This window comes from Arachis hypogaea, chromosome 4 (assembly GCF_003086295.3).
Source record: "Arachis hypogaea cultivar Tifrunner chromosome 4, arahy.Tifrunner.gnm2.J5K5, whole genome shotgun sequence".
Lineage (NCBI taxonomy): Eukaryota > Viridiplantae > Streptophyta > Magnoliopsida > Fabales > Fabaceae > Arachis > Arachis hypogaea.
Window position 1 is genome coordinate 7,088,009 of NC_092039.1, and position 16,233 is coordinate 7,104,241.

General features: G+C 36.5%; 1 protein-coding gene across 1 annotated transcript; it reads left to right on the top strand.

The window, feature by feature from the left end:
* The first annotated feature begins 14,907 nt into the window (after nt 1–14,907).
* Nucleotides 14,908–16,233, top strand: LOC140184026 (uncharacterized). The gene is made up of 4 exons (XM_072234304.1): nt 14,908–15,171; nt 15,235–15,376; nt 15,455–15,909; nt 16,027–16,233. Exons 1-4 carry the CDS (start codon nt 14,908–14,910, stop codon nt 16,231–16,233), a joined length of 1,068 nt encoding a protein of 355 aa, XP_072090405.1.

Genomic DNA, 16,233 nt, shown 5'->3' on the forward strand with positions numbered 1-16,233 from the left:
ACGGTGCTTTCAAAGCTGAAACAGTAGCTGCACGATGGTGGAACAGAACTGCACGATAACGACGGTGGCTTCGAAGCTCGTTTCGGCGACGGCGGCAAGAGATGGACGGAAACTTTCAGAGGCGTGAACGAGAAGGTTTCTGAACCTAGATGAAGAACAATTTTAATTTTTTGTTTTTTTAACATGATTAACACAGATGAAGAATAATTTTGATTTTTTATTTTTTTAATATGTTTTTGTTTTGTTGTTTCAATTATTTGAAATTATAAACTTAGGATTAATTAAATTTTAAAATAGTCACCAAAAAAAATTAAATTTTAAAATTTGATTAATTTAAAAGGATAATTTTGTCTAATCAAATAAAAGAAGGATGTTTAAGTCTTTTTATAAAATTAAATAAATAAATATTTTTTATTTTTATTTAATTAAAAAGGTGTTTTAGTAAAAGTGGTGATATGCTATATATTTAAAAAAGAAAAAATTAAATGCTAACGTAGAAAATAAATTTCACATATCTTATTGTTTTGTCTATATTTTAAACGTATTGGTACGGATGAATTTATCATGGTACCGTAGTAAATACCTAACTTTATTACCTGATCATGATTCATGTATTATAGGAAAATTTTAGACATACTAAAAATATAGTATTTTAATGGTTTTAATAGTTAATTTTAATGGTATATATTTTATGATCGAGATTAATAACTAAAACTATTGTAATACTAATATTATTAATACACTTAAAATTTTTTTTATATTGTATGAGTTCGGTGCGTGCAAGTGAAATATTCCTTAGTTGTTTATGAATTATTTCCCATTGCAGAGTTAACAAACCAAACTTAGAATTTAAAATTTCGAGATTAACCTTATAACAACTTAAATTAGGTGTGCTATTCTCTGTTTTACATAGAAAACAGCTAACGAGTAACAACCTTAGAATTTAAAATTTCTAGAAAAGGATTTGATAACAACTTTGGTCTAAAACCGATGAAAATAATGATAATATATTGATACTTATAGTTATAGGTTTGAGTTTTAATTTAGATACAGGTTAAATACGATTTTAATTTTTATGATTTAAGTTGAAATTTTTTTTTGTTTTCAATTTTTTTTAAATTAAATATAAAATCGTTTCTGATATGACCAGTAAACATCGGTTACGAGTTATAAGCTCGGAAACGTATAATCCTCAGTAATAACCGACCTTTTTGAAGGACAGCATTAATCTCTAATTGATAACGTCGGATGTGCAATCAATTCTCAGACGTTACAACCTCGTCCACACGGATATAAAGGGACGAGGAAACAACCAAAGGGAGGATCATCTTTTTATGAAAGAAAGTATTCACACACCTATATTACTCTACTAACTTAAGCATCGGAGTGCCTTTGCAGGTACCCAACCCCCCGCTCCAATCAACCGACGTATACCGCACTTTCCAGGGAAGGATCACCGACCTTCGTCAAGAACCGAGTTATACCTCCGTTCGCTCAGGCAAGAACAGATTAGCGCTAGAAGAAGGGCCTCGTGTGAAATTTCCTTCCGCGAGCCCTTGAGACCCTGACATTTGACGATGGCCGATGCCCCTCCCCCCACCCCGTCCGAGCTTCTCCGGATGGTAACTGAGCTCCAGCAGGCGAATCAACGTATGGCTGAAGCAAACCAGCGCATGACAGAAGAAAACCAAAGAATGCAACAACAGATTCAACAATTGGCTAACGCCCGGCTGGAACATAACAATGATCGTCGCGAGCGGCAGGAAAATGATGACCAACGGTCCGAACCGACTCATGTCTCGGAGACACCTCAAGACGACGACGCTGACCATCGGAATGAGGAGGCGATACCCGAGGACGACGATGACCAGCTCGACAACTCGGCAGGGCCTTTTACGGCTGACATCATGAATTTTCAATTGCCACGACAATTCACGTTGCCGACAACACTAACTCCCTACGACGGGCTAGGGGATCCTAAGCAGCACATTAAAAAATTTCGATCTATTATGATTGTTAATGGGGCATCCGACCCCATTTTATGTCGTTGTTTTCCTTCCTTTTTAGATGGACCCGCGCTTGACTGGTTTTGCTCTTTGTCTGCAGATTCCATTTCCCGCTTTCAGGAGCTAGCAAAACAGTTTGAAGAACATTTTGCAGCATCGGCAATTTACCTGCACGATTCCGACTATCTGACTACAATCAAACAGGGTCCGCAAGAAAGTCTGAAGGATTATATTACCCGTTTCACGAAAATCGCCATGCAAATTCTTGATCTACATCCAGAGGTCCACTTGTATGCAATTAAAAGCGGCCTCCGACCTGGCAAATTCCAGGAAACTATTGCAGTAGCCAAGCCAAAGACCCTGGCCGAGTTTAGGGAGAAAGCTAAGGGGCAAATAGACATCGAAGAGCTTCGACAAGCCCGACGAGCAGAAAAGTCCGCATTCATGAAAGACGATGACAAACCTCGGGAGAGCAAGAAAAATTTCAAGCCTGTGCCACGTTACGAGTCTTACACTCAGTTCAATACAAAAAGGGACGACATTATCAAAGAAATATTAAACTCCAAGCTCATCAAGCCACCCCGTAAGGCCGGCAACTACCCGGAGCCAAAGAACGTAGACAAATCGAAGTACTGCACCTTTCACCAAAAGCATGGTCATACCACAGATGAATGCGTGATTGCCAAGGATCTATTAGAGCGCTTAGTGCGGCAAGGACACCTTGATAAAATTCATTGCAGGACATATGCAGAAACGTCAAGTTCCAAGCTCCGACCAACCTGCAACAACTTCATCATCCAAAGAAAAGGACAAAGCACCAGCTCAGCCCAGAGGGGTGATTAACTGTATTTCAGGGGGATATGCCGGTGGAGGAGAAACAAACTCGGCAAGAAAACGCATATACCGGGCTATGTTGGCGGTTGAACACTCTTCTGGCCATTCTCAACCAACCCCAGACGTCCCTGAGATGACCTTTGGCTGTTCTGATTTTAAATCCAACCACATGAACTATGACGATCCCGTGGTGATCTCAATTCAGTTGGGGGACCTTATTGTCCGGAAGGTGCTGCTTGATCCTGGGAGCAGCGCCGATGTACTATTCTTCACTACATTCCAGAAAATGAAGCTCAGCACCCATATCATGCAAGCTTACTCGGGAGATCTAGTCGGATTTTCAAGCGAACGAGTGCCTGTGCTCGGATCTGTGTGGTTGCAGACCACACTCGGTGAGCAACCCCTAACTAAGACACAGGATATACAATATCTCGTGGTCGATTGCTTTAGCCCTTATAATCTCATATTAGGAAGACCCTTTTTAAATAGATTTGCTGCTATTGTTTCCACTTTTCATCTTTGTATCAAGTTTCCTGTGCAGGATAATATAGTTGCCACCATACATGGTGACCTACACGAAGCACGACAATGCTACAATACCAGCCTCAAGCCGATTAAAAAAAGCACTCAGGCACATGTTAATTCCATACAACCTGGAAGACCATTGCTAAACGAGCTCGACCCTAGGGCCGACTTCGAAGATCGCCCTACGCCAAACGAAGATCTGGAAAAGGTCATCCTCAAGGAGGATCCTACCAAATTCACATTCATCGGAACATCTATCACCAGAGAGGAAAAGCAAAACCTGATAAACTGCTTACGCCAGAACGCTGACCTATTTGCTTGGACTTCAGGAGATATGCCGGGGATAGACCCAGCAGTGATCACACATAAATTACAAATCAATCCAACAGCTCGGCCGATCTGCCAGAAGAAAAGGAACCTCGGGACCGAGAAACGATCAGCGTCCGTAGCCGAGGTCAAGAAGCTTATTGACGCCGAGTTTATCAGAGAACTCCGCTTCACAACATGGTTGGCCAACATCGTCATGGTAAAAAAGCAAAACGGTAAATGGCGCATGTGCGTTGACTTTACTGATTTAAATAAGGCCTGCCCCAAAGATGCTTATCCTCTGCCAAATATTGACACCCTGGTTGACAATTCCTGTGGCTATGGTACCTTGAGTTTCATGGATGCATACTCTGGTTACAACCAGATCCTTATGCACCCATCAGACCAAGAAAAAACAGCATTTATAATTGAATATGGTAACTATTGTTATAATGTTATGCCTTTTGGATTAAAGAATGCAGGTGCAACTTACCAGCGACTCATGAACAAGGTCTTCGAGGAACAAATCGGCCGAAACATCGAGGTATACGTAGATGACATGGTCGTCAAAACAAAGATCGGCTGCCCTCACATACAAGACCTTGAGGAGATATTTGCACAAGTCAGAAAATATAACATGAGGCTGAACCCCGAGAAGTGTGCTTTCGGCGTCCAAGGAGGCAAATTCCTCGGCTTTATCCTGACAAGCCGAGGTATTGAAGCAAACCCAGAAAAGTGTCAAGCAATACTTAACATGCAAAGTCCGACAAACATAAAAGAAGTGCAACGTTTAACAGGCAGATTAGCAGCTCTATCGAGATTCCTTCCAGGCTTGGCGTCTAAGTCACACAGCTTTTTTCGATGTCTGAAAAAAGATAAAAAATTCTTTACTTGGACTGAGGAGTGCGAAAAAGCGTTCACCGATTTGAAACAACTCCTTTCAAAACCACCAATTTTACAGAAGCCCAAACTTGGCAAACCACTATATTTGTATTTATCTATCACTGACGTGGCGATTAGTTCTGTTCTCACTGCAGAGGAAGATAAGCAACAGCGACCAGTCTATTTTGTAAGCAAGTCATTACAAAATGCAGAACTTCGTTATCCGAGACTCGAGAAGCTCGCCCTAGCCCTGGTCTTCTCCGCAAGACGACTCCGACCTTATTTTCAAAGCCACACAATCATCGTCAGAACAGACTACCCACTTCGTCAAATACTCAGTAAGCCTGAATTGGCGGGCGGACTAATTAAGTGGTCTATCGAACTTTCCGAGTTTGACATCTCATACCAGCCACGCGGCACTATCAAACCACAATGGTTAGCCGATTTTGTTGCAGAATTAACAAGCTCACACCCAGAACAGGTAAACCAGACATGGACCTTGTTTGTTGATGGTGCTTCAAACCCTCAAGGGTCTGGAGCCGGCATACTACTGGAAAGTTCAGACGGCATAGTCCTGGAGCACTCTCTCCGCTTCTCCTTCAAAGCTAGCAATAACCAAGCGGAATACGAGGCCCTCATTGCTGGGCTCAGGTTAGCAGCCGATTTAAATATTACAAATTTAACAATACTTTGTGACTCTTTATTAGTTGTTCAACAAGTAAACAGAAGTTTCCAAGTAAAAGATCAGACTTTGCAAAAATATTTAGATGTTGTTCAACAACTGTTAGCAAACGTTTTGAACGTTAAAATACATCACATACCTAGAGAACAAAATCATAGAGCAGATGTTTTGTCAAAGTTAGCAACAACACAAGCACACACTGCCAAACTGTTGCAATCAACTTTAGATAAACCAAGCATTGATACAATAAGGATTCTAACTACCCTAAACAAAGACAGTTGGCAAAATTCTTATCTCCAGTACCTCCGCCATGGTTCTATTCCTGATGAAATCCAAGACAAGAAAAAGTTTAAGAGACAAGCATCTTTTTTCACATTGTTAAATAACACTTTATATAGGCGAGGCTACTCTCGACCACTCTTAAAATGTTTAGACAGGGATGAAGCCGACCTTATTTTATCTGAAGCCCACGAAGGCATATGCGGAATACACACCGGAGCTCGAAGCTTAGCACAAAAGATTCTACGAGCCGGATTTTACTGGCCCACATTGTGGGAAGACAGCAGCAAAAAAGTCAAGACTTGTGACAAATGCCAAAAGCACGCGCCGATCATTAACCTACCTGCCGAGGAACTTCATCATTCCGTGGTAAGCTGGCCCTTCAATAGATGGGGCATTGACATCCTCGGCCCTTTCCCCACGGCTTCGGGACAGGTAAAATACCTGGTAGTCGCCATCGATTACTTTTCTAAGTGGATCGAGGCACAACCTTTAGCAAAAATAACATCATCACAAATGGTAAATTTCGTTTGGAAGTATATTATCTGTAGATTCGGCACACCACAGCACATTATTACTGACAATGGTCGACAATTTACCGATCACAATTTCAAAGAATTTTTGCAGAATCTAAAGATCAGGCAACACTTCTCATCTGTAGAGCACCCACAATCAAACGGGTTGGCAGAGGCAGCGAACAAGGTCCTCTTACAAGCCTTAAGGAAAAAGCTCGATAACGCAAAAAGGGCATGGGCCGAGCTCATTCCAGAGGTGCTATGGGCATATAACACTACAACACACTCAACAACTAAGGAAACTCCATTTCGCCTAGTATATGGCTCGGAGGCGATGATACCCATCGAAGTCTCACAAAGCTCGCTAAGAACGCAAGCTATAAATCATGACCAAGCTCGGTTGGCCGAGCTTGACCTAGTCGAAGAAATCAGAGATATAGCAGCCATTCGGCACCGAGCATTACAACAGCAACTTGCCCGACGATATTCAAAGAAAGTAATTCCCAGAGGTTTCCAGATCGGCGACTTAGTACTAAGAAAACCAGAACAGGCTCGCCGACCTTCCACCCACGGAAAGCTCGCAGCAACTTGGGACGGTCCATATCGAATATGTGAAGTTTTAGGGAAAGGTGCCTACAAGTTAGAACATTTAGATGGAGACGAAATCTCCAGCACATGGAATGTACAATCCTTAAAGCGATACTACAGTTAAGAACAACAGCATGCTAGTACTCTTTTTCCTAACTTGAGATTTTTCCCAAAAGAGGTTTTGCTCAAGAAGGTTTTAACAAGGCTAGCTTACCGACATATAACATGTCAAGGTACTATTCATAATAAAACTGAACATTTCTTAGCATATTTTTCATGCATTTCTTCAGTAAAAATTGTTACCAAACTATCAGACTCCAACGACCTTTCGCAAAAAGGTTTCCAAACAAAGTCGCATTATTCAGTAACGAATGTGCAATATTTAAGCAAATACCAAACGCTTAAAACAGTCAAAACATCCTCATAAGGATAAACCAGAATCTTAACATGCATTCAGCAAACGCAAACAAAAAGTTCCCAACACATACACAAATCACAGATCCTATTCCAAAAAGTAAGAGATAAAGTTCCACTAAATACAGCCCAAAAGGCTAATAAAAGCCCTAATCAGCTAAGTTGTCATCGCCTTCCTTGGCAGCTTCCTCGTCATCAACAAGCTCGCCGTCACGAATTATTTTCCCAGGGTCCATGGCAGAGAAGTCTGCGTCAGGTACAAGAAATTTTGCCTGGGTCACAGCTCGCTCAAACCCCTCTGCAAATGCATCCAAAATATCACCCTCTTTAGCACCCTCCATTTCTTTCATTTTAGAAGTCAATTCAATAACTTGGTTGCCTAGACTAATCAGATCCTCTTCCTTCTTCGCCAATAATTTTACTGTCTTTTCCCGACCTTCCTTCTCATCCTTCAATTCACTTTCAAATTCAGCAAATTTTTCTTTCAGATCAGACAAGGATTTATCTTTCAACAGAAGCTCCTCCTTTAAAGCAACAGCTGCAGAAGCATCATTCGACAATTTTTTGTGTTTCTTCTCTTGACTCCGACCAATACTAGCAAGACGAAACCCCAGAACCTAGCATTCAAAATGATCATAAGTAAGTATAACAAAAGAACTAACCTGCAGAAATTGATCGACTCCTATGTCCCCGACCTCCTCCACCAAAGAAACGTCGGAAGATGACTGAACAACCTCATCAGCAACAACGTTAAACGGAAACTTCGGACACCAAACAGAAGAACTCTCCCCTTCATTATCAAAAGCATGCAATTTTTCTTGTTTCAAGGTACAACTCGACAAATCTTCCAGTGATAACATCTCTTGTTTACTTCCTCCACCATCCAACTCCACCGAATCTGTTTTCCTCTTCTTAAACACAATTCCCTTCTTCTTCGGAGGCTGGTTAACCTCGGCCCCACCATCAACCTTTTCCAGGTTTGAAGAGGAACCTTCAAAATTTTTTGCCTTAAAACGAGATCTTAAGCTAGAAGCCGATACTCCAGGATACTTCCCGGCTACAAAAAAAAAATATTATTATAACAAGACCAGATCAAATATACCTCACGTAGCATAGCCCACATCCACAAAAATCCTCACCTAGATAATCCAAAACGGCCGATTTGTCATCCTCCCAGGGGAGCAACTCTGACACAGACACTAAACCACCCTTATCCACCGTTTCAATCAGAAAAGACAAAATGCATTCATTCCGACCACTAATAAGCTCGGGCCCTAGTATATGATTTGGTTGGCAACACCAATACATGGGAAATTTCTCTCCCAAGTGCTCATCAAGATAAAATGGAAATTCCTCATCTACAGATTTTACCTTTAGAAACATTTCTTTAAAATCTTTAAAAGATGATTTGTAAAGTTTGAAAACAGCAAAACCTGGGGTGCTATTCAGATTTATCCATAACCCTTTCCAAACACCTTTGGCTTGAAATAGTGAAAAGAACAACTCTAAATCTGTTTCAACTTCAAGAAAATCCATCAAAATTTCAAAACATTTAATAAATGCCCAGCCGTTAGGATGGATTTGAGAAGGGGCACAATTCATCTGTGTCATAACATCACACTCAAAGCTGGAAAAAGGAAGCTTAACACGCAACTCCTCCAACACAGGACTGTACATATAAAAACTCTCAAAATCTTTCCTCCTATGATAGACTCGATTAGACCGATTGCATGGCAACAATTCCAGACGAAACCCTGGTTTCACTATCCTGGACAAAACCACTCTGCCAACACTATCTACATCAGAGAAAAGCGAAGCCCGTATCTGAACATCACTATCTACCTAGTCATAAGAATCACCGTCTTCAACCTTGGGCAACACCTTTTTCTTTCCCTCACCCATTTTTGAACACAAAATAAAACTACTTCTGAGAATAAGAGATGAAGAAAATCTCACTAACCTCTAGTACTCATTCTCCTTAAGAGCCTCTGAAGACTTCTTGTACTGCAACGGAAGAAACACCAAGTCCCTTACCTTTTCATTTAACAAAAACTTTTCAGATCCGTAGGACGATATCAACCGTTCAAGTCCACCCACTTCCAACGGTAGATGCAACGCTTTGGAAATAGCACAACTATTATTAACACAATAAATAAAGTGTGAAACAAAAAACAAAAAGCATTAATTCCCACTACCCTTCCATCTCCCAAAAACCTCTCAAAACAAAACGGTTTTACTTAAATGAACCACGTTAAGCTGGGGGCCCCATACGCCGAACTATAACTCGCTAATGACAATTTAAAAGCTTAACCTGTCTCTTTTAAGTCAGGACAAGCTTGGGGGCTGTGATATGACCAGTAAACATCGGTTACGAGTTATAAGCTCGGAAACGTATAATCCTCAGTAATAACCGACCTTTTTGAAGGACAGCATTAATCTCTAATTGATAACGTCAGATGTGCAATCAATTCTCAGACGTTACAACCTCGTCCACACGGATATAAAGGGACGAGGAAACAACCAAAGGGAGGATCATCTTTTTATGAAAGAAAGTATTCACACACCTATATTACTCTACTAACTTAAGCATCGGAGTGCCTTTGCAGGTACCCAACCCCCCGCTCCAATCAACCGACGTATACCGCACTTTCCAGGGAAGGATCGCCGACCTTCGTCAAGAACCGAGTTATACCTCCGTTCGCTCAGGCAAGAACAGTTTCTAAGATTTAATATAATTTTAAAACTATTTTTTTAAATAGATTAATTTTTAAAATGACAAAAATATCACCTCTTTCTTTTTATCATTATCATTATCAATTCTTTCTTCTCACCATTACTACCACCTCACCCACTACCATCTTACCATTATCTGTTTATGATTCATAAATCCAACAAAAAAAAAATTCAACCTTCAACAACAACTTTAAATAAATTAAAACTAAAACAACAATTTATTACTAAAACCATCATCATTAACAAGAAACAAAAAAATCATAATATAAAATCGAATTTGAAGGATCAAGCCTCTAACCATCTCCATATGCCGAGCACGCTTCAGAATACACATAAGCTTCAAAAAGCATTCCAAAACATGTAGCTTGAGAAGAGGAAATAGTAAAGTGGCTCCGACTTGGGTATATCCGTATATGTATCGAAATTGATTCTGTATTATCAATTGGTGGATACTACAATGAAGATTTTATAATTATTTTTATGTAAAAATACTTTTTTTTATTCTTAGATGATAGATTTGATGGTTAGATTTTGATATTTATAAAAGTGTTGTCTTTATTTAAAATATGGTTAAATAAATAAATCAAACTTTTAAATAAAGCATCTTCATAAAAAAATGTTTTTGCTATTTTCATTTGAGTAGTTGTCTTATCAATTTGGTGTAACTTCAGCAGTGGTTCTGCATCTCACACGGATCCAGATGCATCACAGGGTATTATTCTCAACTTGCCTCAACCAGCAATTTCATAGCACAATTAGTGCAAATCTAACAAATAACATAGCAATCACGCCTTAAGAAAAAAGATACCATACAATGATGAGCCCTATTATAATTAGGATCCAACCTCACAACCTCTTCACACTCCCTCAAAGTCTCACCTAGCCTCTCAAGACCCGTAAGGGCTGCGGTGCGGTTGCTCTGGTTGTTGGTTCTACCATGGTTTGAGGCTTGTTCTTAATGCGTTGGGTATCAAAATCAAAATCAAAGGCTTATAGATCCTTCCAGAGGTGGCACCACCAGCGAGACAAGAAGTTGGGAGAGGCACAACAAGAGTGAGGTGAGGTGCGGGAGGCGAGGGCGACAACGAGGATTCAATTCTCTTCTCTCTCTCTGAATTTATGTTTCTCTCTTTGAGTCTGTGTTTTTCTCTCTTCTAAAGGTGTGGAGATGGTGATATTAAGAGTATAATTGTTTGAAAGATGATTTCAAGTTAAATTTTAGGTACAAATTTAAATGTAAAAAAAAGTTGAGAAGAAATAAATCTATTCTATTTATTCTATTATATAAAAATCGAATTTCTCCATTTAATGATGGAGCTGACGTTGCATGCTTCGGAGAGTGTTTCTCGATTTAATTATTTTAACTCATTCAATACAATTTATTACAATGACTTAATTATTTCAGCTAATTAATTTGATTAAATATTTAAATATCAATATAATTTATTATAATTTATATTATTTAATTAATTATACTACATTAATTGTAATTCGTTATATTAGTGAATTGGTTTTTTTCTTTATGAAGTCTAAAATAAAATAAATAATTTATTGTTTATTCTAATTAAATTTATTAAATTTAATTATATATTATATATGAATTAATATTAATTTATAAATTATTTTATATCATAATATTCAATCAAAAAAATTGTAAATTACTTTAAATTATATACGCACGGAAAAATGGATTTAAATGTGGTTTATATAGTATAGATAGTATTTAATTAAGATCGGTGTATTTTTAAGTGTTTTGATATGATTTAATTATACTAATTAAATGATTTGATTAGATATTTAAATATCAACGTAATTTATTATACTATATAATACTTGATTAATTTTACTACATTAATTGTAGTTCCTTATATTAATTAATTAGTTTATTTATTTATAAAATCTGAAATAAAATAAATAATTTGTTGTTTATTCTAATTGAATTCATTAAATTTAATTATATTATATATAAATTAAAGATAGTTTGTAAATTACTTTATTTCCTTAGTCTTTTATATTCTGTAGATTGTTAAGTTTTAAGTTTTATATTTTCGTAAGCAAAAATAATATAAGGTAGAACTTTTTTCATTTTAAATAGAATTATTCTATGTATTATTAACTAATATCATTAGATTTGATTTATTAAAAATATAAAATAATTTTATATAACAAATTATTAATTAAACTCATTCTAAAACGTAAGCAAAATAAATTAATTTCTTAGGCGGCCCAATCTAGATCCATGATTTATACAACAAACAAACAAAACATAGAACTTGTGAATTGTGATAAAAATAAAAATAAAAAAGTAGGACCCACACCATGTTGATTTGCTTGCCTTCATTGCATCAACAAAATATGGGTCTTCTCTCTCCCAGAAAGCAAGCATATATGCCAGCAATGAAGAACGGCGTATATACTTTTAAATTTTTGTTTTTAAATTTTAGAGTGTGATACTACACGCCGTGAAAGTAAAATTATAAGTACTGTATTTTGTGTTTTAATACTTTTGATCATGTGGAATTATAAGTGAAATTATAGAAAACAGTAATAATAATTCCGGCAAATGGCTGGCGTTCTAAAAATTAAAATTTGAAGTGATAAAAAATATTATTATATACACATGAATAAATTGTATTACCAGTTTTTTTTATTGTAAATTCTATGTTGAATTACTCAACAATTAATTAATCAATATATAATTTCAAGCTATATTTTTTGTTATTATATAATATTTTTTGTATAGCTCATTGCTAAAATAAAAAATTTTACTAATTAATTAGGTTCACAGTAGATTATAGTTGTTCTTTTTTAAATTTAAAAACACTTTTGGTTACTTTCTATTCGATAATTTTTCTATCATGTATAATTATACAACTCATTTAAGCAATGATTATTGTACATAGGTACCAATATTTTACAAAATATTATGGTACCAGGCTCTTGATAATCCAGATGTTCCTCAGACTGTGATGTTTCGAAAAAGGTATTGTACAAATATTGTGAATTATTTATAGTTGTGCATATTGATTGTATTTTTATGACGTTGTGATTGATATAAGTAGCGTGTACTATAGAGAGATCTCGCAATACTTGTCTGTGCTTTCTGAAAAACTGGCGTATGTTAATGAAGATGAAGTTTTATATTCCACTGAGAGAAAGACAATAAAGGAGTTACGTGCGGCTGCGGATGAGAGAGCCTTATAGAAAACTATTTTTTATGTTTGGTTCATTGTTTATTTTTTTTTTACTTTCAAACTATTCCTATGTAGGTTGGATTTTATGTTGTTTTGGCCACTGTTTTTGATGTTGAACATGTTTTAAGTTGGTTGTATAAATCTTGTGTTTGCAGCGTGAAGGCATAAGCTAATGCAAATACATACTTCTACGATGGCTGTAATAAGGATGTGAATAATGTGGTTAATAGGTACGACTCTAATTGGACTTATTTGTGCAATCTTTTCATAAAAAAATAATATAGTTATGTAATTGATTATGTCTTTTTTTAATTTATTTACCAATATCTAGCTTAATACCAATAATTAGTAGACAATAAGAGAACAACTTATTAAAAATAAAAACTGCTTTGATTGATGGAAATATTGTCTTTTCACAAAAATAATTTGGCAAAATGAGATAGAGTGCATAGAAAAAATTCATATACCTACAACAATTTGATACCAAAGTCTTCTCTGCTAGACTAAAATTTAGAAAATTGATAAGCCTAAAAAATTGTGTTTGAGCATTTAAATTGTGTTGAATATAATTTTTAAGATTTTATTGTAACTAAAGGGTAACAGGCCAAGTGTTAATTAATGTTTTTGAATAAAACAAGTAGGTATAAGTTGAATTTGTTAGTTTTTGATGGTACTGCTACAACAACTTTTGATTGTGTTCGATAAGGAGGCCACAACTCTATTCGGACGGACCTGTATTGAGATGGTGAAAGAGTTGAATGTATGTGATTTCTGCTGTTGAAACCATTTGAATGGTAATGATGATTCAATGTCGGATGTGAATATAGAAGATAATTTTATACCATCCTCAGAAACTTTAGACGGTATGTAAAAATTTTATCTGTATATTTTTGTGTACATCAGGGACTAAATTGCATCGATATGACAACTGAGTATTTAAAGAGAGTTCATCCGGCTGATGTGTGGGATATAGAAAATCCTATTTATCATTATCAACACTGTAAAGCATGGAAGTGGTCTGAAGAAAGGCTTGCTAAATTCAAATAGTTGCCCCAACCAAAATTTTTATTATGTTGTATGGAAGAAAAGATCGAACTTCCTTTACTTTTTGTGCCTTCTGATGAGCTCATTCAGCTTCATACTAGAGAAGATTAAAAAAGTATTCATTTGCTAAAAAATATAAGGGTATTTAATTCAATGTTTTGTTTTACATCAATGGCTAAAAAAATTGACCGTGGGGTGAACAATGGGACTGCTCCTCCAATTTTTAAGCCTGGGGTCAAAACTATCATAGCATTGGTAGCTTACTTCCCCCGGATAGTCTGCGACCAACATTTACCCAACTATATATCTATGACACAAAAAATGAGATTAATAATCGGATAGGCACACTTTGGTAATTTTCATGCAACCAGTCAAACATTTTAGTTAATTTTTATCTGTGAGAGAAAATAACATAAAAATTATTGTGTTTTTTTTGTGCAGTTCCAATGAAGCTATAAATAAGCGGGATAAGAAAATTGTGGCAATATTAAGAAACATGCTAGACAAATATAATAGTTTGGCAACGAGTTTTCGCTATGCGAGAGATAGGTACCAACAGGAAAATTGTACAAACATAAAGCTTAAGTTGATTAGTAAAAGGACTACAGATTGCAGGACATACAACTTGCCATCTGCATCTAAAGTGGCTACATTGATTGTTGGCGATGTCGAATAACTAAGCAAAGATACAGATATTATTATAAAGAGTCAAACTAGAAAGCTCCAATAGATTGATGTTTTTCACCCATCTTATTTAGCTTTGCAATATCTATTGTTGTTTCCATATGGGGAGGATGAATTTCGTTTGGGTATTACAACATCAGATTCTATCTCCGCTAGGCCTACAAAGAAAAACAAAATAATCACTTTGCGACAATTCTTTGCTTTTCAACTACGTATAGAAAATGACGTGTGAATCTCCGTTAATTCTGAGATCAAAGAGATTATTCCAACAGTTTCTGGTAGATGCCTACACAATGGTAAAATCAGAGAGGTTAAAATCCTTTAGGTGTAAACAACCACAGTTGAGAGTTGATAAATACAAATGTCTGCATAAAAGTCTTATAAACGGGGATGTAGATGCTGCAAGGCTTGGCAAAAGAATCATTCTTTCCAGTACTTTTACCGGTGGACCTAAGTACATGATGAATAATTGTAAATATGCATTTGTAATTTGCAGATATGCAGGATATCCTAACTATTTTATCACTAGGACCTGTAACCCTGAATAGGATGAGATAAAAAGAGAAGTGACTCCCATTGGATTAACGGCAGAAGATTGCCCTGATATATTGTGTCGAGTTTTCAAGATCAAACTTGATGGTTTGATTGATGACCTAAAAAAGGAAAAAATCTTTGGCAAAATTTTGGGATGTAAGTTTGTGTTTATGCAACACCTTATTAAAATCTTATATTGTAATATTTTGCTCATTTGTCTTTTTCAATTTTCAGATGTTTGCACTGTAGAGTTTCAAAAGAGAGGGCTTCCGCATGCACATATCCTTGTATTCATGAGTAACGAGTTCAAGACACAAACACTAGATGATATAGACAAACATATAACAGCTGAGATTCCTAATAAAAATAAAAGGCCAAATCTACATGAAACTGTTCAAAATTACATGGTACATGGTCCATGTGGTCTGTACAATAAGAATTCACCCTACATGAAGAATGGATCATGTTCAAAGTTTTATCCCAAAGAGTTTAGACAGCGAACACTCATTGATAAAGCCGAATTTTCTAAATATAACGGTCGAACAGTGAAGAAAAGGGAATGTGTATTAGACAATAAGTTCATTATTCCTTATAATCCAGAGCTGTTGTTCAAATTTGGGTGCCACATAAATGTGGAATACACATGCCAAACAAGTTCTATTAAGTATTTGTTTAAGTATTACACAAGGGCAATGACCGTGTAACAACTAACCTATACAACACTGGTGATCCGCCAGAAGCCACACAAGTTGTTGACGAAATTAGGAATTACTACGATTGTAGGTACATTTTGACATGTGAGGCAGTCTGGTTTATTTGGATATGAAATCCAAGAGAAAGAAGCATTTGTGATTAGACTTCCATTCCATTTGGAGGATGAGCAACTTGTGGTTTATAGTGAAACTTCTAATGTGAATGATATCGTCGAAAGAGCAATATCTCAAGTCTATGTATTTGGGATGGATAACGGCGAACATGTCATGTCCCTATACTCGAAGTCTGACTTATGCTAA